We start from the raw sequence: 26,776 nt of genomic DNA, 5'->3' as shown, positions 1-26,776 counted from the left end.
TAATAAATGACAGGATTCTCCTACTCCCTTTCACACAGTGAGGATAGGAATTAAAACACCCCAAAATCTGCATACACATTTTAGCAGCATTTCAGCAAATCACAGATCCAAAAAACTTCAAAACCTCTTCTGTTAAAAGGATTTTGTTTTGCAAATGTGTTTAGAAATTGATAACTACCTGACTCATCACCACAGAAGAGTTATTTAATGGTGTAGTACTAGTCACCTGTTATCAATGGTGTCCTTTGAACCTGTTTTGAGACTACAGAGCACAACATAAATCTGCCACAGGTTTTTGGCACTTCCTGTCAAGTACTTGCTCATACTCTGCAAAATTATGCAGACTATTAACCTGACATAAATTTTAAGAGTCTGGGTCTTCCCAAAGAACATGCAGAGGGCAGACTCATAAAAGTTCTTAACAGCAGAGACCAGGACCAAAACAGACAAAGAAGAACCATTAAAACCTCCACCTGAATTCAGGCACAGCAGTGCTGTGCAATTGCTGTACAAGGAAATGAACTGAAATAGTCCATGAAAAACAAAACACCTTAATAACTCTACAAAATGTCTCTTTGAAGAGACATCATATGCTTCATCATATCTGAGCATCTACAGCAGTGAAAGCATAGCTCATTCTCAATTTAGAAATAAATTTACGAGATAATCCTAAATATTTCAGTATGAAACAGTACATGAACCTTAACAAACCTTATGTTCAGCACAAGGTTCCCACAAGATTCAAAAGTAGTTATCATAAGATTTATACTAAGTCAAATATAAATGTAAATATTTCTAAGGACTCTTAGCTTCTAGATTCGATTTAATTATTTTATAGACTTGCTTAATATGTTATCGCTTAATATGCTTAAAATGTTTTGACTAGTTCAGTCAATGTTGAACAAAGAGAACAGGAGTGCAAATGACTTAAGAAAACTGTTCTTCATCTGGAAACAGTTTTCCAACACACAGTGATAGGTTTTCTGCCCATCTGTTAAACCAGCCCTATCAAATTGTTTTGAGGACAAAAAAGGGGGATAGAAAAAAGGATTCACAGTATTCATTATGACTCACCCAGTATTTTTCACTAGCTTTGCTTACTAAGTGTAACACAGTTATTCTATGTTCTATTCTTAATATATATTAAATCCACCTCTAGATAACAAACTTTTCTTACTGCACCATAACTGTGATGAAGTGAAAGGTCTACATTTTTACGCCAGCAAAAAGCAAAGGTGCACAAAAGGGTTTTTGCTGGTGTAATGTATCCCATTTAATTCCAGAGCTAACACAGGCTGACTTGGCAAAAATTTCATTTACACCACTACATGTATGCTGAAAGGACTACCTGCAAGAGCCATGCCAGCAAAACTTTTCTAATGTAGACCAGACCTAAGCTACGCAGGCACCTTAGCACTGACAGAGCACGACATTGGCATATTCACCAGTGGGGCTCTGTAAGAGGCACCTATTTTGATTTCCAGGTAGCCCCTCAAGCACACCCCACCAGGTAGACAGCAAGATGAGAATTAAGAATGATGCTGTCACACAGCAGTGCATGGGCTGCTGCTCAGAAAAAGTCTATTATAAGCAAACTGATCTTCAGTACAGTTCACACTGCAATCAAACTGCTGTGCTGTGAATTAGTATTTCCCCAGTTTTCAGAGTAAACAAACAACAACAGTGACAATGAAAGGGAATACCTATAACAAAAACAAACTACTGGACAATACCTGACATTTTGAAAGAGAGATACTGAGTCTGTGCAACTTTCTCAAGTAGGTCAGATGATTTAACATGGGACACTTGTCTACAGACAGTTACCTGGTTTTGGAGATGAGCTATTTTCATCTTAATGGCAGCTAAAGTACAGATAACCCATAAATGAACCCAATATGTCAAAAACAATATCACAGCAAGTGAAAATATTCAAACCCAATTCAAACTACTCCATTTAATGACTGTATAGATCTCATAAAACGAAAGTACATTAAATAAGCAAAAAAGATCAATATGACTAACAAGCACCTGCCTATTGATCAAGGAAGGAAACTTCCTTGATGCTTCACTCCAATTCACTGCTTCTGCTCACACAGCAGGGCTCCTCTCCATGAGTCCCTTACACCCTGACCCAGCAACTATACAAACTGCCACTCTCTTTTGTTCTTCTCTCATCCCATAAGTTTTGAAAATAGCATTAATACTTATATTAGATGTACCATACTTATACTGTTTTATGACATCAACACATAATTATAAATTCAAAAAGTAACAATAGGTGCTTGGTGTATGGATGAAGAATGGAATTGTAAATCAGCTTCTGATAGACAGGGTATTTTGTGCTGCAAAAACAGCTAATGAAGAATTATATAAGAGTTTCAAAAATACAGAACAAGGAAATCACAATAAAAATTAGGGGTGTTCAAGAAAAAATTATACCACAATTTCTTCAACATATTATGTTCATGAAAGACTTCCAGCTCAAATATGAAGATAGCTGGAAGGCTTGGGATGGAATAAACTCTACAAAAGAGGACAACAAAGATGAAACCATTCTTTACAAGCAAAAGTTGCTCTGCCATTGACTCTTATCATTCCACTTGCTCAGTGTTTGTCTTTTTATCTTTTCTTGATTTTTTCTTAAAATGTATTTTAAGACTTCAAAATTCACCAACAGAATTCAACAGTATTAAAGCAGTATTAAAAAATCAAATTAGTTTACTACCTTTTGTTAAACTCTTTCCATTTGTAGTTAAAGAAATTAATGACAAAGGGTGAAAAAAGGAAGATACATGCTTTGTTCGCAAAATGGCTCTGCTCAATTCTTGTCTGAGTCCATGTAAAATTCATTTAATTTTCTCATTCACATTTACAAAAATGTATTTAAAATCATAACAGATACCATGGCAATCTCAATCCACAGCATGCAGATCACCTCATATCTATGTGCAGTGTTAAAGAATGCTATCACAATAGAGATAAAGCAAAATTTAATTGGAAAAAATTATTTCCAGGAAAACTGATTAGATTGCAGATTGTCCTTTTTACTCGTTATGTCCCATAGCATTAGTCAAAAATTATTCTGTCATAAGCAAATGTTCAACTGGTCCAGGTTAAGAGTCACTCCATCTACTCTTTCTGAGTTGTGTCATAAGGTCAGCTTTTTCTCACCCCTCCGGAATTTGCCAAGTCTTCAGAGACCTCCAGGGGAAACAGGGAACAGTAATGACTCAGACACTTACTTGTACATAATCTGACCTTAATACAGATTTTAAGAAAGGGAAGATACTGAGATCTGGTACCAGACCCAAGTCTCTTGTGATTCAGTTTCACACCAGTTTATGCTAACAATTTGAATTCCAGCTGCCATGGTGCTCTCCCTTCCTCATCTCCCAGCTATGTCATCTCCTTCCCTCCTCTACAGCCACACATGCATTCTCCTGAAGGTGACCCCTCTAGCTTTCAGCCATCATTCAGCATAAGAGCCTCGCTCCCCTGGATACATGTTCATCAGCACCTATGCAAGGAACAAGTACCTGTGCATGGCAGAGATGCAAGGAGAAAAGAATCACAGAAGAACAATTTGTATCAGTTAACCAGAGATTGAAGTCAATCTTTAATCCACTGTGTGTATGAATCCCTACATTAAAGCAATAAAATACAGAACTCTGTAAAATTTTAGTTTGTACTGACATCAAGTTTTCACCATCTTAGTCAGCAGTTAGCATCTATTCGGATTTCCATTTACTCAGTAACTAATTAGCACTAATTAGCATATGCCTACAACATGTAAAGAAGTTAATGCACAAATTAGTTGTGGCAAAAGCACGGAAAAATTTCAAATCAGAAGTAGAAATTCTTTAGAAAACAGAATTGAACAAACTAACAAACTTGGAAGAAAAAGTGTCAGATTATCTGGTATTGAAACAAATGCCTTCAGTAAGGGTAAACCGTGAGTGGGAAAAGTAAAGGAACTTTTAAATGGAAATTAGACAAATTCAGATTATTCAGATAATACTTGTTAACAGTCTTCTTCAATTGTTCAATCACTGCCCTTCACAAAAGTAGCTTAGGTGGATCCTATGTATATTCATAGTAATTCACTTACCTAATTCAGCTATTTGCTCATGTTTTAGAGGGAGAGGGATTTATTACTTGGCAAAGGAGAGGGATAATGCTTCACTGCTTTACAAGCCAGAGAAGAGCAGAAGTCCCTAACCCCTGGAGCACTCCTGGTCTGTGAAGCAATGATGCAGTGTTCGCTTGGTGCCAGGAGAGCAAAGTTCTCACCAGCCTGTGCCCAGTCCTACACTTGGCACTGCAGCTTTACTTGCCTCTGTAGGTGTGTAGGTTATTAAATGATCCACGTGAACAGATCTCATCAGAATTAGGCCTCCTATGTTCCTAACTGCTCTTAAGAAACTATCCAATACTTGTGTATTGATTCAAAGTATTGATTCAGTACAGTTTAACATGCTGGTTGAAGAGTAAAACCAAAACCAAGCACCGTCCCCTTCCCTGGGAAGCTTGGGGTTTTTTTAACATGTATAGCTTTAGTTCAAATCCAGGTTTCTCCAAGCAGATAAAAGCCTTTACTAATCAGTAAGGGCTATGTTTGGTAAATGTGAACATTACAGATAAGTATTCTGGTGAAATAATCTTCTTAAATTCTCTAAAAATATATTATTCAACCAAAGAGGATTCCTTTCCCCACTCCAATTACATGTAACTAAAACAGGTGACTTTTTTTTACTCCAATATTTTATTATGGGGGCGGGAGAGGAGGGAGAAAGAGACTTCTATGGAGAACAGGTCAGGAGTAACACTACTGGCCATGAAGGTGAGTGCAAAGGCAAGAGAACATGACAGACATCAGGACATGGTAGAAAGGATGACAAGAACATCAGGTAAATAGTAAGAACCATCACCAAGAAACTGAATATAAAACTTCAAAAATTACAGTAGACGCCCATTATAGAATAATTTTAATGAACTTGCAAAGACAGCATTTCAGACTAATTTAACCAAGGAAAACTAAATGAAATCTCTCTGAAACAAAATAGGCTATACAGATGGAAGTCTAGTACTGTGGGTTTTACCTCTGGGAGTTGCAGCCTGCACAAGATTCTATTCTTTCATTACAAATCTGTTGTGTGGGGGGCGGAGGAGGAGTAACTGTGTTACAGGGATAAAAAGAATAGCACAATTGTTGTAAGAACATCTAGTTTTCTCTATGTATTTCTATCCATCACAATCATTCTTCAACTTCACATCTATTTTTCCTCCTTACCTTACCCTATACTGTGTCAGTAAGGAATATTTTAATGCTGGGGGGAAGCATCCTATAAATAACAGTCCCTGAACAGGACATCACTAATTCATTAGTGATGATCATTAAACAGCATTAGTTTTAAGAGAACATAGAAAACAAAGAACGCTGATCAAGCTCCATCAGGAGAGAGAGGAGGACTGGCAGGAATAGCAGCTGTGCTCTAGCTCAGATTGGATTCATGTTGGCAGCACTGTGAAATAAAGCCTGCAACATATTGTGCCTTTATCAAACCTGCTTTCCCAATAAAAGGCATCCAAGGAATTTAATGCTTATGTTTTGCTTTTCATAAGCTATTTTACTTAGGATGGTTCGTGTACAACTGAATTTATAAAAGTCCAAGATGCATTTATTTAGACATGCTGCTCCTTCGAACAGTGCCATCTCACACACACATCTCACAGCCTCATTCATCTCAGTATCTAAAAGTGCTTCATAAAAGCCAATTGAACGGATGCCACGACTCTGAAAAACATTACTGCCTGACAATTTTATGCTATCTGACTTGGTTACAATAGTATGTTTTATTACAAAGTAGAAAAGGCCAGTGAAAGGGGAAAAGTGTAATTCAAACTATACATTTAACAGCATTTTGCATGTATCAATTTTAATAATACATTTTTCACAGTCGATCATGCAAAAGTCAAGTTCCTCCCTTGCCAAGGAAAAAAACCTAAAAACTAAATAAAAAGACCCAAAAATTTCTTTAAATTTTTTTTAAAAATTATATGAGATATATAAAACCCCCTAAAATTCAAACAATTACAGAGGTATTTGTAAGACACAGATGTGAAAAAAAAATTCCTCTTTATTTTCAAAGAAATGTGAAAATGAATATTTAGGATTACATTATACAGAAATTTATGCACATTTTGTACACCAATCAAATGAAAAAATTGTTGTTTTATTTCAATCTCTCATTTCTGGGCATAGAATACAAAAAAAGGAAGAAAAACCTAAAGAAAGAAAGGACAGAGAAATGTGTAGGAAGATCTCAAAGCACATAAATATAGTGTTGTTCTTCGTGTTCCCTTGTAGAAAGTACAAAAGTAGGTCACCTGTTATGTGTTACAACATAGCAATGTAAACCAAATTCTGTTTTGAGTACCTTGGTGGGGAGAATCTTTTTGAGTATAACATTACATAATACATTGGTGCAACTACCTCAACCTGCCTTAAATAAGTAGCACTTCAGAATTTGCGAAACCGGTGAACCAAAACTTTCACAGCTCAGACTTTCAAACCTGAAACTGGGGCTAGAAACAGAAGCTCAAGCACAGAAACTTCAGGAGTTCAATGACTTGTTATTTTCCAAGCAAGAATTCAGAGAACTTCCTTAGGAGTGGGATCACTGCACTCGTGCCTTCTCAAGTGGGATCACTTATCCAGGGAAACTGAGCAGCATGACTATTTTCCTTCTACAGGTATGTATACCAGTTCTTCTTTCCATCTACCCTTTCTCTGAATCAGCCTCATAACCCTGATTTCTGTGCTGCTATAAAACAGTAGACCATTATTTTATAAATAAAGCTTCAGATCAAAAAGAAAAAAAAGTGTCATTCACTGCAATTCACAGATGGGTGAAAGGACTGCAGTAATGTTCCAAGGCAGAACTGCCTTTTCTTTTTGCTTTTCTTAGATTCTGTCTGAACCTAAGCAAGCTGCCAATTTATTTAACCCATCCACAAATGAAGGTAAAAAAGGATTTGTCCAAGACAACATATAGTTATAATAAACATAAAGCAGAAACTCTCAGATATCTTTGCCTATTGAATTCCCTTGGACATTAAAAATAAACTTCTCCAGACCTAAAAATGCTCTAATTTGATTCAAAATCCAGCCTGGTATGTTCAGTCTGAGAACCAGATCACTCTACTTATAACTCAATGCATAACTATTTTAATTGCAAGCATGGTATAACAGTATGACAGAAACTTTAAATAAAGAAAATTCTACCACAGATCCGATTTATTCACATTTTGCACACACCAATAAGAGAATTACCTGTAATACTTACTTTTTTACTAGAAAGTCAACATCATGCTTTACATTTCACCAGAGAGATGTGTGTGCCTTGGTAATACAGATAGGAGCAGCAATCATTATATTCACAATGGTAGAATTATAATTTCGTCTCTTATATTACCATGAGCAACTACAAAAGCAGGTTTTTAAGCTTGAGGCAGACAGCAGAGAATTCATTCTAGTAATTATGGGTACTAGTGCAATAATTAATATTTTCTGATGTATCAAAGATCATATCTAGATTATAAACAGAAAGGAGAGCATGACTTCAACACCACTTCTTCAGTCATGCTTACTTTAACATAAGTTCAAGCAAGGAAAGCCTAAAAAGAGCCAGAGAAAATATAACGTTTTCAGATAATTTTAAAACCATGTGCAACTACACAGAATGGTTTACATTCAGATGTTTCCTTCTTCAAGTATGAGTAAAGTGCTACTCTGTAGGTAATGATGAAGGACAGTCTACATTTCAAACAAGCTAATATTTAATAAATAATGAAAGAGAAATTTTATGTGAGTTTCATGGACTGTTAATTTTTTTCTTAACAATTGTAACTTGAAAAGATCCTTTGAGCGGTGGAAATTTTTTCCTTACTGCCATTTTCTCCACAAAGGTGGTGGGGTACCACGGAGATTTGTATATTTCATTATTATTAAGGGAGAATTACTTAAAACTAGTTCTAGCACATTCTGTGTAAAATCTTGTCTTGAAGTTGCAGTATTTGAGTCTACCCAGATTCTGTTTTTCACAGTAGTTTTTCCTCAGGTCTTTAAAGCTGTATATTTACACAGCCAATGATGCTCACCTTTTAAACAGTTAAGGAAAGGAAAGCACCACATTCAGATGCAATTGCTACAGCACCTTCTCATGAGACTTAAAAGAGCATTTGATGCATGAAGCTTGAAAGTGAAATGATTTTTCCTACTACTTTTCATTCATCATGCAAGGTTGCAGTTTGTAAAATTGCTCAAACACGATAGAGACTGCATTTTTTTAATAACTTTTAGAAGACAGCACTTGCCTACAGTTCCCATCTCTGGATCTTACAGCATTTTTGGCTACCATTTTAAGCATTTTTATAAAGGGAAGAAGTTGAACACCAAGTAAGTTGTCCAAGTAACAAGTTCACATTTAAACCCAGTTACCACACGAGTCCTGTGAACAGGGTTGTAACAGAAGCATCATTCTTTGTCTCCTAACTAATACTGTCCTGGGATTTTGTCCAATGATTCATCCATGCCCAGACGATTAATTAATTTTTCCCCAGGTTTTTTTTCCTTTGACTTATTTCGACCCATGAGAAGAAATGGAGAGTTATGAAGTCTACCAAAGTGGGAAAGGTGAAGAAAGGAACTTTCTTATGCTTTCAACTATGTAATTTTTTTAAACTTTAGGAACCAGCTTGGTTACACAAGTGAAAATCCCAAATCCCAAAGAATTATTTTAATGAAAGGGTGGTCAGGCATTGGAACAGGCTGCCCAGGGAGGTAGTAAAGTCACCATCCCTGGAAGTGTTCAAGAAACAACCAGACATGGCACTTAGTGCTGTAGCTTAGCTGATATGGTGGTGTTTGGTCAAAGGTTGGACTTGATGATCTCGGAGGTCTTTTCCAATCTTCATGATTCTATGATTCTATGATATTATTTCAGGTTAAAAACATAAAAAAGACAGGAATGACATTACTTCATTTGTACAAAAATCTATATTTCAGTAGAGATTGATTCTAGTATTGTAAATAGATTTGTGTCTGTCTTTTCTCCTTCCCAATCCTCACACAAATAATGATACTACTTCTGACACATTTAAGCAGAAGAAACACCAAAAGAAAGACTTTGGTAATTGAAAGAGAGGAGAAAAAATTATCACCATTGTGCAAATAAATAAAACCAGAGTCAAAATCCACTCAAACTACGGCTTGAACTTATTTTTCCATTGCCATTGCAGCAGGCCCATCCTTGGAGAAAAGCTCATTTTGGAAAGCCTCTGGGATAAGGGTAAATTATCTTAAATCCAGCATTCCTTCTTGGTACCTTTTTGCAAGTAGGATTCCACTTTGGAGAATGCATTATGCACTGGAGAATCTCCATCAGGAGAATGCAACACTTACACTGTTTCTGTTGTCAGAAAGAGTGCACATTCATTCCACTTCTAGAGAATTAAGTCAATTTTATAAATATTGTATGCTTTTTTATATACATATACACATTCACATGAAATATAACCATGGTATAGGTATCACAGGAGTTACAGGATAACAAGTCTGTGCACACTGTTCAGCTGTACAAGTCAGCCCCACAGTGAGCGCTGCCTGTCAGTGGCAGTGGTGACAGCAGTTTTAATCAAGTCAAGCAATCACAGATTTCCTCAAGAGCAACCCAGAGTGTTTTGTGCCAGCTGAATCAGCACCCCAAAATCCCAGGTTTGGTAGAGGATCCAGAAAAGTGCTGAGAAGGCCTTGGGAGGTGGACACAGCAGGCATTTTGAGCAGTATTTATCAGCTAAACTGAACAGCACAAAGTTGGGTACTGCAAGTAAAACTACTTGGATACAATTTTCTTCTCTCACAAGCAGCATAACAGAATTTCCTCATTAAAAGCTCATTAAATATCATTCAAATATCAAAACAAATAAATAAATTACTAACTCAGTAGGAATTCAAAAAACAAAAGGCAGTCAAAGGAATACATTTTTTCAGAGGGTAAAACAATAGCTGCCTGGCTGCTTTCTTGAGCCTCAGTCAAAGAACAGGCTGGCCCAATCTATGACCTGCTCAGTGTTCACAGCTTTAACATCTAACAAGCACTTCCTAGATAATAGTAATCAGTGGAGATTAGAAGCTATACATTAATCTGTGAATGTATAATATTTGTCAAACGAGAAACCAGAATCTTGTATTCTTTTGCAGGTGTTAAAATTACTTAAAAATAATAAATAAAAGCTCAAGCTAAAAAATTCAACCACATTCAAATTTATTTCTAAGTGCTACTATTATTCCACTGTGTCAGTAACCAATAATGCTATCCCAGAGTAGAATATTACTGCCAATTTTACAAGCAAAAAATAAAAATAGGTTTTGCCAGAATTAAAACTGCATTTCTTCCCATTTATTTATTCATTCAACAGATGCATTAGCCAAGATTCTGCACAAAAACAGAATATTAAATTATATCAGCTGGATGTATTTCTAAAAAGAATCTAAAAAATTAAAAAGATTAGTGATTTGGTGAATTCATTTCTTCATCATCTACCACTAGCAGCTCTCGGCAATCTTAAAACATACTTTGAAAATACAGACGCTTTCAGGCAAGCACAGAAAGAGAAAAATAAACTTTGCATCGTAATCACAGATTTAAACAAAGATTTAAAATTACAGATTAGCAATTTTATGTGGACTCTCTACAGTCCACAGTTCTCTCTGCAGCTGCTGGTCCATGAAATTTTTGGGATCAATCCCATTTGCATTCTCATTTCTTTGTGTTGTGGATGTGCAAATCTACTCAAGTCAATTTTGTGCCCAGCTGATCACAGGATGCTATCCAGCAAATTGCCATACATGGCAATTGTACCCAACAGAATTACACTGTGATACTAAAGTGAAGAAATATTGATATTGCTGAAGAATTTTTTCAAAACCCCAAAAACTTAAAGCAAGGTTTACAAGTCAAGCTCTTAGTAGTTTTGTACAAAAGTGATCATAAAATTTAACACTCTTAGTCCATTTATAGAAAAAGATCATTAAAAAAATGATCTATATGAAGCCTACATAAAGGGCAGCTCAGTCACCCTTACAGCAATTCTCACAACTTCCCTGTCCTTGCGTGAGACTCCTTTAGTTCTCATCAAATATTCATGCTACTAACTCCATGCCTGGCTCATCCTAAATAGGCGCCTTTTCTTCTTCCTCCCGACACATCACACAAACATGTAAGATACAGGTGGCATTGGGAAGGATAAGAGAAGCAGAAATGCACCAAAATACAAAGCACTTACATAATACTGAAAAGGTTTTTTCAGGATAGCATAACCCAAAGTACCAAACATAAAACCACTATAACCAGTTTGTTCCATTCATAATATTGATTTGTTTAACATACAGGTCCTATATGTTTATAAGTTTTGTTTATCAAGTATATTTACCTTTAAATTACTAATTGATGGTGGAAGCAACAACTCCCCAAAGTCAAAATTCAGGTGAAATATTCTCCAAACAGGTCTCTGTATTTTTGTCCTGTGTTTAATAATCTTCCATGCATACTGCAAGGCCTGTTTCCTTAGAGATGTGGGAGGGGAGGGTTTAATTTCAAAAAGCTGGATGACGAAGTAGAGAATTCTATAGTGTTTCATCAATACATTTTTTAAAATCTCATTAATTATTTGCATGTTCTGGAGGTTTGTTTCACTCTTCTACCCCCCTTCCAATGCAGTTGAGGGCTTAAAGCAATTTAGATAGAAGTAAAGTTAGTGCAAGAAATAATTTATATTCTGACTTTGCCAATACATTACTTTACTTTAGAAAAAATAATGTCTTGAGAGATAGATACATGAACTATTTTTCCACTCAAAACCCAATTCTCTCCTTATTACTCCAAAGCAGTGCCTTGGCTTAACTTTCTTTGTCTAGTTAGACATAAAAAATCTGTGCTTAAAGACCTGCTAAGAGAATGAATGTGGAAAATTTCTATAGTCTGTGCATTCTTCAAAAAGAAATTGGTCTTGTACTATAGAGACTGGGTAGATTCATGAAATACAGACAGACTTTCCAGATCCGCCCTAGGCTTCTAGCACATAACTGAACTGTTTTTCTACAAAACAGAATAATGCGAAGAGAAACTATGAAGCAGATACAGGATGCTCAGGCACTGCGGTCATGGACATTGGACAAGCAGCTAAAATCCTTAGTTTAAATGTTAATCCACTATCTCTAACTGTCCATATAAATTTGCTCTAGATTAAGGGTACTGAATACAAACAAAACTTCTGTGTCTAATATCAATCTTTATTGCCACAAAGTACACTGCAATAGCTGCTTTGCCTACAGGCTTCAAGATTACTGAGAGTGGCTTTTATACTCTCACAAACTGTCTGAAGTACTTGCTATCATCACAGCCTGTAACATTTATCAGGGTATGCATTTAACTGAGAGCCACAGAGTCCTTACATACAGATGCACTCAAAAACCACCGGAAAATCCCCATTGAAGTATTCTACCCTAGACCTGTATTGCTTATTGTGATAATGCCAGCTTAAAGATTTTGGAGTGGGAGTGTTAAATAGGGTATTAGCGAGAATCCAATAAATAGGTAGATGCCTAGAATTTTTTGATGGTGGTGAACAAAATAAGTTTCTGACGAATATATGAAAAAATTGCAGGGAAAAAAATAATTGCCCTGGTGGGGGGGAACAGCAAAGGCTGGCTGAGTTTTTCTTTCTTCTTCAAGAGCAAGACAGCAGAAAAGGTTTTACAACATTAAACAACTTTAAAGAAAACCATTTCCAATCTAACCACGAGCAAGCTTAAAATAGTAACCACTTTCAAAGGGCAGACTCTCCTTTCCTTTCATTCTTTCCTCACATTAAAACTAATCTGCTTGATTAATAAGAGAAATAATGTTCTCAATATCCAGCTGTCTCTCAGACGGAGTAATTTCTCACTGGGCACCATATCTACTGTGGAAAGAATGAGAACTAGAAAAGACCTCTACTTGTATCAGAACAGCAATTTCTTTTTTAGAAAGACAGCATGGTAACAGGCAGAGTCAGTCTGTAATAACTCACGTGGTTTTCCTGTTGATCGGTTGTTTCAGTTGCTATATTCCATCTTCCACTGTTCCTCCAGGAGCTCCTAACCAAAGCTATCAATTTGAAGAGTTGCCAGCCTACCTAGCAGTAGTGAAGCTTCTCACCTTGAAAGGTACAAGAAATAATGCAAATCATTCTTCCTCCTTCTTACTCCAACTACACTTCATAGCTCCTACCACTGCAACTCATTTTACCTACATGTTTTAATTCATTACACAGACCATCACTGAAGGCTGATGAAGAATTTGACAAGTTTTTTCTCCATAAATGTATTTGTTCAACATCCATCAGTGTAATAAAAATGTGACACTTTCAACCACTTTCAATTTCTCAGGATTTTATTAGCAAAACAAAATGTAGGCTTCAAGCCTAATGACTGCAAAGCCACTTCCAGGCATCAACCACATACAAAACAAAACAGTATTTCCTTTCTCAGACATACCACTGACACTACTGCTCTCAGCCTTCTCCCAAAAAACAGCAAATGAAAGCATTTTTCATACAAGCTCTGGTTTGCTTCAGTATTACAGTAAGTGATTTCAAAGACAACAATTATGCAGTGAAGTTAAAAATACTTTAGAAGATGGAAAAAACCTGAAACTATGGTTTAGGCACAAAAACCCTTGATATTTGAAAGGCTTCACAGACAAAATTAGCTCTTCATATGCATGCATATGCATGCATTTTAACATAGTTTAGGTATTTATGTTAGACTCTAGAGCTACAATATATATGTTTTTAAAAACCCCAGAAAATATGATGGGTATTATATTTCTCTTTCACTTATTCACTGAAGAAAATAAGAGGTATTTTTCAATAATCAATTAAAAAAATTAAACTGTGTTATGGATACAGATTATGAAAATGACTGAACCCAAACAAGAGAGGAAGAAAGAAAATAAACTGAACATGATACCAACATAAATCTCAATTTAGATCAACATGCACATCAATCAAGTACTTTTTTTAACAGAGTAAATGTGAATCCAACACACTGCACTAACTTAGTTCACCTCTATCAGACTGATGTGAACAACTTCCTACATTTGAACCGGATGCAGGGGTTGACACAGTTTTAACCACTTAGATCTGTCATTCACAAGAAGAAAGGGAATCTAACTACCATCCATAGATTTTATTTTGTTGTCAGAAGAAAGCAAAGTATGCTCCTGTCACTGTAATTATGTGGAAACATGCAGAGTTACTGTGTGTGGTCACTGAACTTTGATTTTAAGGGTAGTAAGCCTACTGGATCTTTTTCACGTGGTTTTTGTAGCTCTTCAAACCAAACCAGCCAAGGAGCTGAGCAAAACTGCAATGTATAAAGTCACCCTAGTAGTAAACCTTACACTGTGGGTGATCTTAACAAAATTAAAGGGACACAATTTATGTGATACCTCTTCATGTTGTGTTCACTCTTTACTAACGAGCAATTTAGATCATAAGACTTGTCTCTTAATTTCAGCTAGAAGAATTGTCACTACTAGGCATGCCATCTGAACAGTTTGTCTTAATTAAAAGAAAATGGTACTCCCTTCCAATTTTAAAAAATTACTAGAAGCAAAGTCCATCCAAGATCTCTGATGAACAACTCTACAGAAAAACCTCGTCTTTTGTCACTTTGTTTTAAATTAGCAATTCCACATAAGGGAATTGCTGTTACAGCAGGAAGGTTTGTAACCCAACCCCTGCATCAGGGGATTGTAACGGGGTATCTAGTGCTGCTCCAGCTGCCCATCCCACATACTTGGCTAGGCATGACATTCACAGCAGCAAGGATATCTGATGGAGAATCCTGAACCAGATCCTGAAGTTTAAACTCTGCATTTTAAGCTCAGCTACCAGTGAACCCAGTGCACTATAATAAGCCAGGCAGAAAGCTTACTGACATGTCTATATCGATGTTGATCTGCGATGCACTAGCACAGAGCTGTCAGGAGCTACGACTTGGAGACACAGCCACACAGCCACACAGCAGCAGGGAATAATACCAAATCCTTCTTCCAACATACAAAATATCTTGATGAAAGCAAAGAAAGCAACCATCTGGGCCTTCAAACCACAAGGCAATACTTCCTCATTCTACAGCCACACAGGGTAAGGACTCCAGCTCCAGCACACTCCAGCTACCATGCTAAACTACTTTCCAACTTTGGGAATCAATGTTCTTTCAGGCACATTTGCACAAGCTCACACAATGCAAGTAGGTGGTTTTTTTCTTTGTATGTTCAAAGCAATGCAAATCATATTATGCCAGAACTTCCCAAAGCCTTTCTATAATATGGAAACCCTCACTAGAACTCAGTAGCAATTGCCAACTTAGAGTTAAGAATATTTTACAAAAACAGAAATCTCTCAAATTCTCAGAGTAGTCAAAGCACAATTTTAATGCAGGGAAAACTAAATTCACAGCAATATTACAATTTTTAAAGAAAATGAAAAAAAATCTTCAATTTTACAGTTAGTTAAACATTTGCCAATAACTACTATGAGATGCAGCACCGTTAACTATGAATGTTTATACTAGAGGACAAATCACCTCCATGGGGAAAATCTGGAGTCAGACTGATGTTATTTAAATTACTATTAAATATACCAGCCATATTTTGTTCCTGAGAATAACTGATAATACTTTTTTTTCTTTTCACTGAAATAACTGTGCAATAATACACCAAGACTATGATTTAGCTATATCACTTAACCAAATTTATTGTTATGATATGAAAAGGATACTTTCTCTCCATATGAATGATTTTGCAATTGGTTGAATTGCACTGGTTTTGCAATTCTTCTTTGGTATCACCTTGTTGTGCAAAACTAAAAGAAGATACAGTTTCAGTCTAAATAGCTAAAGGGCATTCTGTAACTTACACATTTCCTCATGAGTACAGAACCTTCCAGTGCTGAAAAGGTCAACAGCTGAACTAACATGGAATACTACTGAACAAATAACCTATGCCTAACAATTACACAAACCCAAATGAATCTTATGAGACATTCTTATTTCGTGGCATAAGTAGTTAACTTTTCCGTACTCAGGCTGCTGTGCTAACATAAACTCTGCATCTTGAAAAATGAATATATATACATTACATAGAAAAATACAAAATATATATACTATTATAGAATTTTATATTTATGGTTTATGTATAATATATTTTAATATCAGTGTAAAAATACTCGCCTTTTTGTTGCTTCCAAAGGTCTTCATCTTCGCAAATACAAGAGGAAGCACAGTGAAACAACCTATAATTAATCTGGAAAATCCAGATTTTTCTATGGATGTAATTCTAAAATGGAGAAATCGAGATCAACAATGTCCCATGTGTAAGACTGTTTCCTGACAAGGGAAATATGGAGCTAAGAAAGGCGAAAAAACTCAAAACCCAACCTAAATAAGTCATTACAGAAAAATAACAAAACAAAGCAAGATGTATGGCAATCAACAATAAGAGAGAAAAAATAAGCATTAAGAATAGGACATTGAACGGAAAATTAATTTTGTGGATGTCAGTCTTTACTACAGAAAAGGAATAACAGCCTTAGAACAGTTCTTGATAGAATAAAGAAATGAGAATAAAGTACTTGTGCCAAAAGAAAGAAAAGACTGTTATCATCTGACTCAGAATGGTACTTATATACAAATTCTAGCAGACTTTTTTGTCATCTATTCAGCATATCACTCTTAAATAATAATAAAACCTTTATGACTAGAACTTGTGTACTGCACGAGAATCAGATTTACACCTTTTCAACATAAAAGCATGCTGCAATATGATCCAGGCCAGCAAGCCATAATTTCAGTATCAGGTAAAGCAGAACACATTTACAGATTCAGGATAACAAGGATACATCAGTGCAACACCCAAACAGCTATTATCCACTGCTTTTTTTCCTTGACACGGATTTTCAACAACAATTAACAAAGTTCTTTGCAACTGACTATTGAGGAAACTAAGATGCAACAAGATAGAAACACGTTTTAGATATGGATCACAAGCTGCTAGAATAGATATAAACCATAAAATATCCAGAAGAGCTGTGTTAAATTGGGCATCACACTGCCCAGAGTAGGTAAGTGCAAAGTACAGAAGGATCTATCCAGCTGGAACTGTGCAGATGCACCATGTAAATAATGTTAAACAACAATCCCAGGGTAAGATGTCCAAAATCACCTGATATCCATTTTCAAAAGTAATTCAAGCTCTAAAGACATTATGTGGCACTAAAAAATTTGTATGAGTTAGGAGCCCAAGTCTCTTGCAAATATGAGAATACACAACATTTTTAGACCCAGAAGCAGTAAAATTCTAAACAGTCACCAAATGAGCAGCAAGATTCAGGCTAGGAAACAAGACATGCAGTACAAAGAAAGAAAGTGCTGCTGAAGCATTCAGGGGGCATAATCACAGAAAATGAAAAAAGAACAGTGCAGAGAACAAGGGAAGTGAGCAGACACAGTCTCCCAACTGCGCCAATAAAGATCTTCATGAACGCCCAGGATATCTGGATGTTAAGATAGTTTGCGGTAGGTTTTATGTAAAGTTAAAGCCTAAAATGCATTAAGAGAATGCTAAAGCTCCAAAATCAAGGACTTTGATAGCAAACATTAGAATTGGGTACTTCATTTGGCCCTGCTAGACCTTGTGATCCTAATGAGTCTTTTTAACAAAGTAAGCTTATTTAAAACACTGCAATACAAGAAGCTGCATTCAGAGTGATCTTAGCAACTCTCCAGCAAAGTTTAGACCTCCAGATCTACAGATGACCTGCCACCATTTTGGAATGCAGTAACAGTCAATGCTAGGACATTACTTCCTCTGTGTGGAAAGTAAGACAGTAGAGAAAAGGTGGAAGAGGACCAAGAAATACTCTATAACTTCCATATTTTTGGACTTCCTGCTCTCAGCAAAACAGAACATATTCTAACAGATAATTATGACTCCTGAATTGAATTAAAAGTACTACAGGGGTGTATGCTATGGCAATTGCCATTCTCTCTACCCCTGTGTACTGGTCGTCTATGTAAATGCACTTGCCTCTGTTCCGTTATACTCCACTCTGCTTCAAGCTCCTGCCTCTGCATTTATTTTCCCCCCACATCAGACCCAGCAGCCTCAACCCTTCACAGCTCTATTCTGTGTCACCATCTGGGTCTCCCTCTCCCCTTGTGTTGCCATGCTCAGTCCTAAGACCCTTCACCACCAGTCTCCTGGTTCAGGACTCCTGCTGTTCCCTGATATTTCTCTTTTCATTATCCTTTCACCTCACTTTTCACTACCCTAAAAGCCAAAATACCAGGCAAATTCTTTCTCTTCCATTCTGTACTGACACAGAAACAGGTATAAGAACAGCACATTTTTCTGTTTATGCTGGGTGCCTGCACATGGCTCTTTTTGCCCACTCTTCCCTATCTACCCTTTGAGGATGATGTCATCTGTTCACACTATCTTAACTAGCATCTGCACAGCAATGGCTTATAAGCATGTCTACCCATCCACCTACTCCTGATTGCCTCCATATGGTACTGCTTCTTTTCCTGATTTTCTCTCCAGAAAACTCAAGCTTAATATATGTTCACAACTCAGCTCCTTATCATTTCTCTCAAACACTTTCTGCAGATAAAACTTCTGACAATATCACCTCCTGGTATGCAGGTAGTCTTTCGTGACCCCTTTGCCTGTGTTTGAACCACATATCCACGCTGTATCCAAAATCCTGTTACAATCTTCCTCCGTGTGTACATCTTTTTCTTCCTAACAGTACAGTTTATCCAATACCTCCATCTTTGTTCAGGCACACACTGAAGAACTAAAAAGGGAGATGAAGATTCATCTGTTTGAATTTAGACAGGCTTCCTTACTTATCCTAAGTCATACTGAAAGTGAAGCAAGTAAACCTCTTTAATATATTAGTATTTATGCTTCCATTTCAGGAATCCTCTTTATCACATCAACCCTTCAGAGTTATGCTGGTATCACTGGTTTCAAGCTCTTGGGAGGCAGACGATACAGGGACAGTTCAAAGGGCTCGATCAGTTGCTACTCAGCACAGCCAGCTGGTACCTACTGATCTTCGTTCAAAGTTTCTGCAACCTTTATTTACATATTTTCTGAATGTAAAGGAGGATAGAACAGGAAGCATGATAGATGGATATGCAGCCATCTTAAAAAATAAATAAAGTAAATAACATGTTGGACCGATGTCCGAAAAATAAAGAGAAAAAATAAACATGTCTGAGTTACACATGTTAATGCATTTTATAATTGCATTAACAACTTAAAAACAAAGGAGCCCATCAAAATTTGACCCAAACTGCCATCTTAATAAAGGCTTATTTAAGAACCCTACTTTAATATTTAATACTTTATTAAATGTTTTTTAAAAATTAAAAATCTTTTAAAACAAGAAAAAAAAAGAAAAAGCCCCACACTCCCCATACTCAATTGAGATTAAACACTATCCATAAAAAAATTTATACTCAGGTATTTATAACTACTTGTTTCAGCAAACAGATTTTTAAAAATATTATTTTGGGGTTTATACTGAATTTATTCCCAAGGTTTATTTAGCCAAATACTAGTCAGAACAGATATTGTGCTACATTTCTCATTATGTGGTTGTGAGCATTGTTTATACTGATAGAACAGATTCAGAAATAAGTTATGAAACACGAAGTGAAACTGAAGACACCCCCTCCAAAGTGAAGGTCAAGAACATCATGTAAGACATCCTTACAAAAACCTGTTAAGTCTTTAGCAAAATTCATGAGGAACATACAAGATATTTTTTAGAAGTTAACATTTCAACAAAATTAACAACATTCACTACTATATATACATTGTACATGGTGGTGGATCCTAAAAATCATTTTTTTCTGATTCATGAATTAAGTAAATTATCAAGTCATTTTAAGGGTCTGAATAATCACTGTGAATCCTAACATTAATTTTTCTAATATACATGCAGGTACCAAGTTGTGCTGAAAATAATTTACTGAACAGAAGACCTAGGCGACCACTTGCATACAAACATGCAAGATGAGATTCAGCATGGCTTAAAGAAGCAGTATTATTTCAGAGATGTTCTTAGGACAAAAACTGGAAAAACCCCAAGCCACCAAAAACCCTCAGAAATGGAAAGTAGGCAAATTCAAATATAGATTGTTGGAAGCTTTTTAAGTAATAAACGTTTAATCCTTTTTTTTTCAGTGTCATGTGGTTTCCAGTGTACACAAAGTAAAGAGTGAAAAGGTAAAAATAAAACAGGCATACCCTTAATATATTCCAGAATTCATAAATCATTTGTAAATTTAGTCCTTTTATAAAAGAATCCTTATATAAATCGGGGGGAGGGAGGGCATCAATCCCATATATGAAGCACAATTTAAGCCCAACATCACTGACCAATCAAAATTAGTGAATGCACTGCATCTCTCTGCAGTGAGGAGAAGCGACAAGGTAGGCTGTCATTCTGCAAAAGCTGCCCATCGCAAGCTTTCCTCTCAGAAGCACTGCTCTTCTTTTTTAGAAAGCTTGAATCTCAGTGGTGTCTCTGGAGACAAGAAGCCTTCAGTATGTTAAATTACTTTCATTATGTATTTTCAGATGCTTATTGATTCTACCGTAGGAAGAGTGGGAGACTGCAGCAGCCTGTAAACCAGAACTAAAGCAGTTGTATACATTAGCAGTATGCTGAAACAATGGCACAGTACAGGCACAAATTTTCATTAAGGTCATTTTTTGAAGATATGCTTATTACCCTCTTTCCCTTCTACTCTGCTAACAAGTGAACAAAATGAATCCCTCCAACCTGGAACTGCTTCACCTGCATCGAGAATTTACCAAATCTTTAGTGGAGGTAAGATCTGTTCCTTATTATGGTATACAGAATAAGCAACATTTAACAAAATTAAAAAATAGGAGAAAAAAAGCAAGAGATCAGATTCAACTTATATTAAGTACTGATATATTGTTATATTTGAGGCCAGGAAATATTCAAATGCTATTTCCCCCTCCCCATTAAAAATACAAATGGTAGAAAAATGTTGTTCTGTATTTAAGTCTTATAGAATATTAAGACGCTGTTTTGTTCATACAACATAAAGGCAGTACAGTTTAAGCTCATACAGTATTGGGAAAACAACCACATAATGCAATTGGGAATATGTTTTTCCTCCCTCGGCAGTATTTCCAAATATTGGCAGTTAAATATGTTTCAGATTTATTCAGTTACTCTTCGAAGGATCAGACAGTCTGTAATTAGTGTATACTTATTGTTTTATGAAGGTTGGCTAATATGACTAATCTCTGATTGCTTAAGAAATCTCCCTTTTTTGTTGTTTTCTTTTAAACTCATTTCTTTCATTACCCTGTATATTCAAGCCATTTACTAAGAGCATGGATTTGCTAAACATTTATTTCCAGAAAGGAAATTGTAGCAGTGTGCAAATTAACCAAAAGCATATTTCCTATAAGGCTCATTAACTGTGTTCAGTTTCTCATTAAAAGACAAGAGAGTTGTATGTATAAACTACCTGCTCACCAGAGCTATAAAACTACATTTTCTAGCTGTAGTCACAGACACTCTACATCCAACAGTTATTGCTTCTAGTCAGGGGTTTTCGTAACCTGCACTGTCCGGAGAACAGGAAACTTGTCCAAAACAACTAAATTCATGTAAGCTGAAGGAAGAATATGATTTTATTAGCAAATAGAGAACACACTAACTGATTTTCTATGTAATCTGTAAGGTCCAATTTTAGAGATCTGTTATTCATGAATTAAGTGATATTAGAAAATATATTCTTGCAGTATTTTATTTTGAAATTATAAGCCCTACTTTTAACCTTTTTTTTCCTCCCCTTCACAAGGGCATGCAGCAACTAATTCAGTTTTACAACTGACAATATGAAGAATGCAGTTGACCGGGTATCTTTGTAGCTGTATGACCTACAAGCAGCAGGATGCATCACTAAAATGTATTCTTAAGACATAAAGGAATTAGAAACAAAACATGGAACACACTTGTATTACCATTTACGTGCATGACACTTCAACAATATACATGGAAGACTAACACATCTGCTCAGATTTTCATTAAAAGAAGAGTGCAATGATTGATTCTTAAAATGGTGAGCATTTCTTAAAGAGGGATTTATAATTTAAAACCAGAATTGTGGAAACTACTGATGCATGAAGAGACAATGAAACATGAAATCTCAAAAGGAAAATATGCATACTTCACCAGCAAGCTGAATAAAGGTTTAACCAAGTTTTTTCTATACTACTCATTAAATAACTTATTTGTCATAATGACTAATGGATATTTTTCCCTCAATTTTATGATGCTATGTATTCTCCTTAAATCAAAATAAACCAAATTAGGTAACTCATGGTTACTCTCAAAGCACATGAACTGGATTTTATGATGTATAGCAACTTCTTTGACTAAGCCATCACTCAAAAGTAATGAGCAGGAATATTACAGAAAGAAATACGCAACCATAAACTAAAGGATGTCTACATGCACTCTGAAAACAGAGATCAGAAATTATTTCTCTTTAAACCTGGAAAATAAAAGCAGGCTGCTACAAAATGCAACAGGGGAAAGAAACTAACATCACTTAAAAGAAGGTTTATTTGTTATTGCTGGCTTGAAACTCAGAACAGACACACAGAATATGCCCTGCTCTGTAGAAGTATCTGAGGCAATTAAGAAGTCCCCGTGTTTAATCAGAATTTTTTGCTGCTGAACTGCAGGAACAAAAAAAAAGGAAAAAAAACCTGCAAGGAATGAAATAAGAGCCCAGCTACCACTTGATTTCCAGGTTACATGTCAAAAATCTCTCAGTGACACCATGTATCAATTTATGACAAGCTGCTGCCACGATCTGAAAGGCCCTTGAGGCTCAGAGAACAGGTAGGTCGGCAGTCCATGCCCCCACCTCTGCTCAGCTCTTGCAGGGAGCAGGGACTTACCCAGACAGGCGATGGATGCGCTGGGTAAATGAGCTCCCTGCCTTCACGTTTCTGCTTTTATTTAACTGAAATAGAATCAATGCAGCAAGGAGGTGATGTTTAATCTATTCATTAAGACTCTGCACATCTGAACTTCTCTGTTTTCACAAAATTTCAGTTGACATAATGTTACGGTGAGACTGTCATTTGTTTTAGCAGATCTGCTTTTGATTTCCTCCTGGCTTTTGCTAATACAAAAGAACTTCACTTATCCAGCAATGCATTTGGAATGGTTTCTTGAAATCCATTCACAGTCAGGACAGCATACACAGAGGAGATTGTATTCCTGAGGGTTAATATAAACAGAATAGAGGTTGCCTAAATTAGAAATGAAACAAAGCTTTTGAAATACTTTTTGTTTCATTTCACACCTGAGATTAATACATTCTAATTTACATCTTCTTTTATTTAAAAGGCACATGTGAAATAGCTGTTGAAGAATAACAAGAATTTTCATCATACAATTTACAATTAATAGTATTGTTCAATTGAGGCTTTTCAGAACTGCAGATGAAATCCATTTGCATACTGTATCCCAAGTGTGCTTAATTCACACCTTCATTTTAAAAGAGCTCATTTTTGTTCACCTTAGTGCTATCCATTTTAATGTATTCAGAACAGAACAAAGGTCGGCATTCAAAGTTATTTTCATGCCAAATACATCCCCTCTTAAATTTAAAGCTACCTAAAAAAAAAATAAACCCTCAAGTATCATAGCAAGAAATTGAATAACTTCTCAATTATAAACTCAAGAGCTGCCTGACAATATAAACAATACAAACATCAGGTATTACATGCAGATGCTACATTTACAACTCACCAGCATGTGTAAAACAAAGCAGGTGAGCCACAAAATAAAAAATCTCCTAATGTAACAAATGCTACTTTTTTGAACCTCACCTATTCCTAAGGGAAACATGCTATGTATGTAAATCTGCTGGATTTAACTGCAGTTTGTAAAAAACCCCAACCAAACAAAAACCAAAACAAAAATCAAAACCAAAACTCAAAAGGAACATTTTTCTAAGTATTATTTTCTAAAATTATTTTCTTAAATCTATTCTGGAATAAAATTAAATACGCAGCCACTCCATGTAGGTGCTTATTTCTTGAAGAAATTGAATATTCAAATCAGAAAAAGGAAATGTAGTCTTTTATAATAAACTCCATTTCCCCAAACCCACATAAATTTTGCATTTGAAATTTTATATACTTATATAAAATTGTTGCAGTGGTAAGCATCATACATGCAGATAAAAAATAAAAAGAGAAAAGTGATCAGAAAATTTCAAGCTCTGTAAAAATCTCTTGAATTATAGAACTTCCATTTCAGCCCACAACACAACTGTAAATTTCATAAGAGAGAGGTGGCTAAATTGGCATAAATAATTAAAATGTTCTTTTTATGATACATAAACAACAGTGCTCCACATTCCTATCACTTTCTTTTTCCACAAGAGCTTTTTAAAATGATCTTGAGCACTAATTTGTTAATACTTAACAACCTGCTCCTAAAATGACCCTCAAAGCAATACAAAGGCTATGCACAAGTACAGTTAATTCAACAAATGGGCCTTTTGTGAAAAACCACATCACTATAAACAAAGCCTTGCCTCCTTAAGTGGAAGCTTTTCACTTTTTTTCTTTTTTTAAGCAAATCCTGCTTTCTTTTTAAAAGGAAAGATCTTATTCTAGATCCTCAGGCTTTTGAGTCCATGCCAACTAAAGCTCTAAACATACTGTAAATGAAGAGTTTGGTAAGAATAGTTGCTTTTCCTCCCTCCTCCTTCCCCAGGATTTGTCTAAAATAAGTGTTAAAAAAAGAAATCAAATAGATCCATATTTTATTTCACCTTTCAGGAGAAAAACCAACTGCAACAAAAGAATGTGTTTCTCCCCCATTCTGGAAGTCAACATGCAGTCTGAATCTAACATTACAGTTCGAGATGCCATTGATGACATCGATACCAACATGTACCGACCACTGTCATATCCATTAAGCTTTCAAGTTTCTCTCACTGGATTTCTGATGTTAGAAATTGTTTTGGGACTTGGCAGCAACCTCACCGTGCTGGTACTTTACTGTATGAAATCCAACTTAATCAATTCTGTCAGTAACATAATTACAATGAACCTTCATGTACTTGATGTAATAATTTGTGTGGGATGTATTCCTCTAACTATAGTTATCCTTCTGCTTTCACTGGAGAGTAACACTGCTCTCATCTGCTGCTTCCATGAGGCTTGTGTCTCTTTTGCAAGCGTTTCAACTGCAATCAACGTCTTTGCTATCACCCTGGACCGATACGACATCTCCGTAAAACCCGCCAATCGAATTCTGACCATGGGAAGGGCTGTGATATTAATGACATCAATATGGATCATTTCACTTTTTTCCTTCCTGATTCCTTTCATTGAAGTCAACTTTTTCAGTCTTCGAAGCGCAAGTACTTGGGAAAATAAGACACTTCTGTGTGTGAGTACAAACGAGTACCACACTGAACTAGGAATGTACTACCACATTCTCGTTCAGATTCCAATATTTTTCTTCACTGTTGTAGTAATGCTAATTACATACACCAAAATACTCCAGGCCCTAAATATTCGGATTGGTACAAGATTTACAACAGGACAAAAGAAGAAAGCCAGAAAGAAAAAAACTATTTCTCTGACCACCCAGCATGAGACTACAGATGTGTCCCAGGGCGGTGGAGGGAAAAATGTTGTCTTTGGTGTAAGGACTTCTGTGTCTGTCATAATTGCTCTGCGCCGAGCTGTAAAACGGCACCGGGAGCGACGGGAACGGCAAAAGCGAGTCTTCAGAATGTCCCTCTTGATTATCTCAACATTCCTTCTCTGCTGGACACCCATCTCTGTTTTAAACACCACCATCTTATGTTTGGGCCCAAGTGACCTTTTGGTAAAGTTGAGATTATGTTTTCTAGTAATGGCATATGGAACAACTATATTTCACCCTCTACTTTACGCATTCACAAGGCAAAAGTTTCAGAAAGTTCTGAAAAGTAAGATGAAAAAGCGAGTGGTTTCAATAGTGGAAGCAGATCCCATGCCAAATAACGCTGTAATACACAATTCATGGATAGAGCCTAAAAGGAACAAAAAGATTACCTTTGAAGACAACGAAGTAAGGCAGAAATGTTTAGTACCTCAGGTTGTCACTGACTAGATTTCAGTATTCACCAAAACACATCAAACGGAATATTTGAACAAACTGTAGAAAAATACTGCCAAATAAGAAAAAAAACTTTTTTAACTATTGGCGAGACTGTATATTTTCAATATGTATGTTAAATAGATTAGATCTTGTATATTCAATTTCTTCATTACGTAAGATATATGTTGCATGGCTGTTTGTTAGCGTAACACCATGTGTATATTTGTCAAAAATATTCAAGTCCTCTTTTTTTAGAAAATAAATAGCCTTAAAGAAGTGCAAACTTTTAAAAATATTTGTATGGCTCAGTTTCTCTGTAAGTATAAAGGAATTTTTAAAGAAAAATTGCACTTGGGAATACTTTTCTAGAGCACCAATACAACATTTTGCATGATGTGGTATATTTAAATTTAACTCATAAATAGTA

The 26,776-nt window shown here is 35.9% G+C and overlaps 2 protein-coding genes across 7 annotated transcripts in view; one reads left to right on the top strand and one right to left on the bottom strand.

Moving 5' to 3' along the window:
- The window catches only part of COG5 (component of oligomeric golgi complex 5), a 180,216-nt gene that overhangs the window by 122,316 nt on the left and 31,124 nt on the right, over positions 1-26,776 (bottom strand). The gene's annotated exons all lie outside the window — the stretch shown is intronic.
- On the top strand, positions 20,390-26,644 carry GPR22 (G protein-coupled receptor 22). Of its 6 annotated transcripts, none has more exons than XM_027639847.1 (4): positions 20,390-20,408; positions 20,763-21,015; positions 22,028-23,076; positions 25,035-26,644. In XM_027639847.1, exon 4 carries the CDS (start codon positions 25,060-25,062, stop codon positions 26,359-26,361), a length of 1,302 nt encoding a protein of 433 aa, XP_027495648.1. In that variant the 5' UTR covers positions 20,390-20,408; positions 20,763-21,015; positions 22,028-23,076; positions 25,035-25,059; the 3' UTR covers positions 26,362-26,644. The 6 variants fall into 6 exon arrangements, with proteins under 6 accessions (XP_027495648.1, XP_027495647.1, XP_027495651.1 ...); XM_027639846.1 differs by lacking the exon at positions 20,390-20,408 and adding an exon at positions 20,561-20,615; XM_027639850.1 differs by lacking the exons at positions 20,390-20,408; positions 22,028-23,076 and adding an exon at positions 20,561-20,615.

Source organism: Corapipo altera, unplaced genomic scaffold (genome assembly GCF_003945725.1).
Source record: "Corapipo altera isolate COAL_440 unplaced genomic scaffold, ASM394572v1 1b, whole genome shotgun sequence".
NCBI lineage: Eukaryota > Metazoa > Chordata > Aves > Passeriformes > Pipridae > Corapipo > Corapipo altera.
The sequence above is the reverse complement of the archived record's forward strand: the minus strand, read 5'-3'. Positions and strand labels throughout refer to the sequence as shown.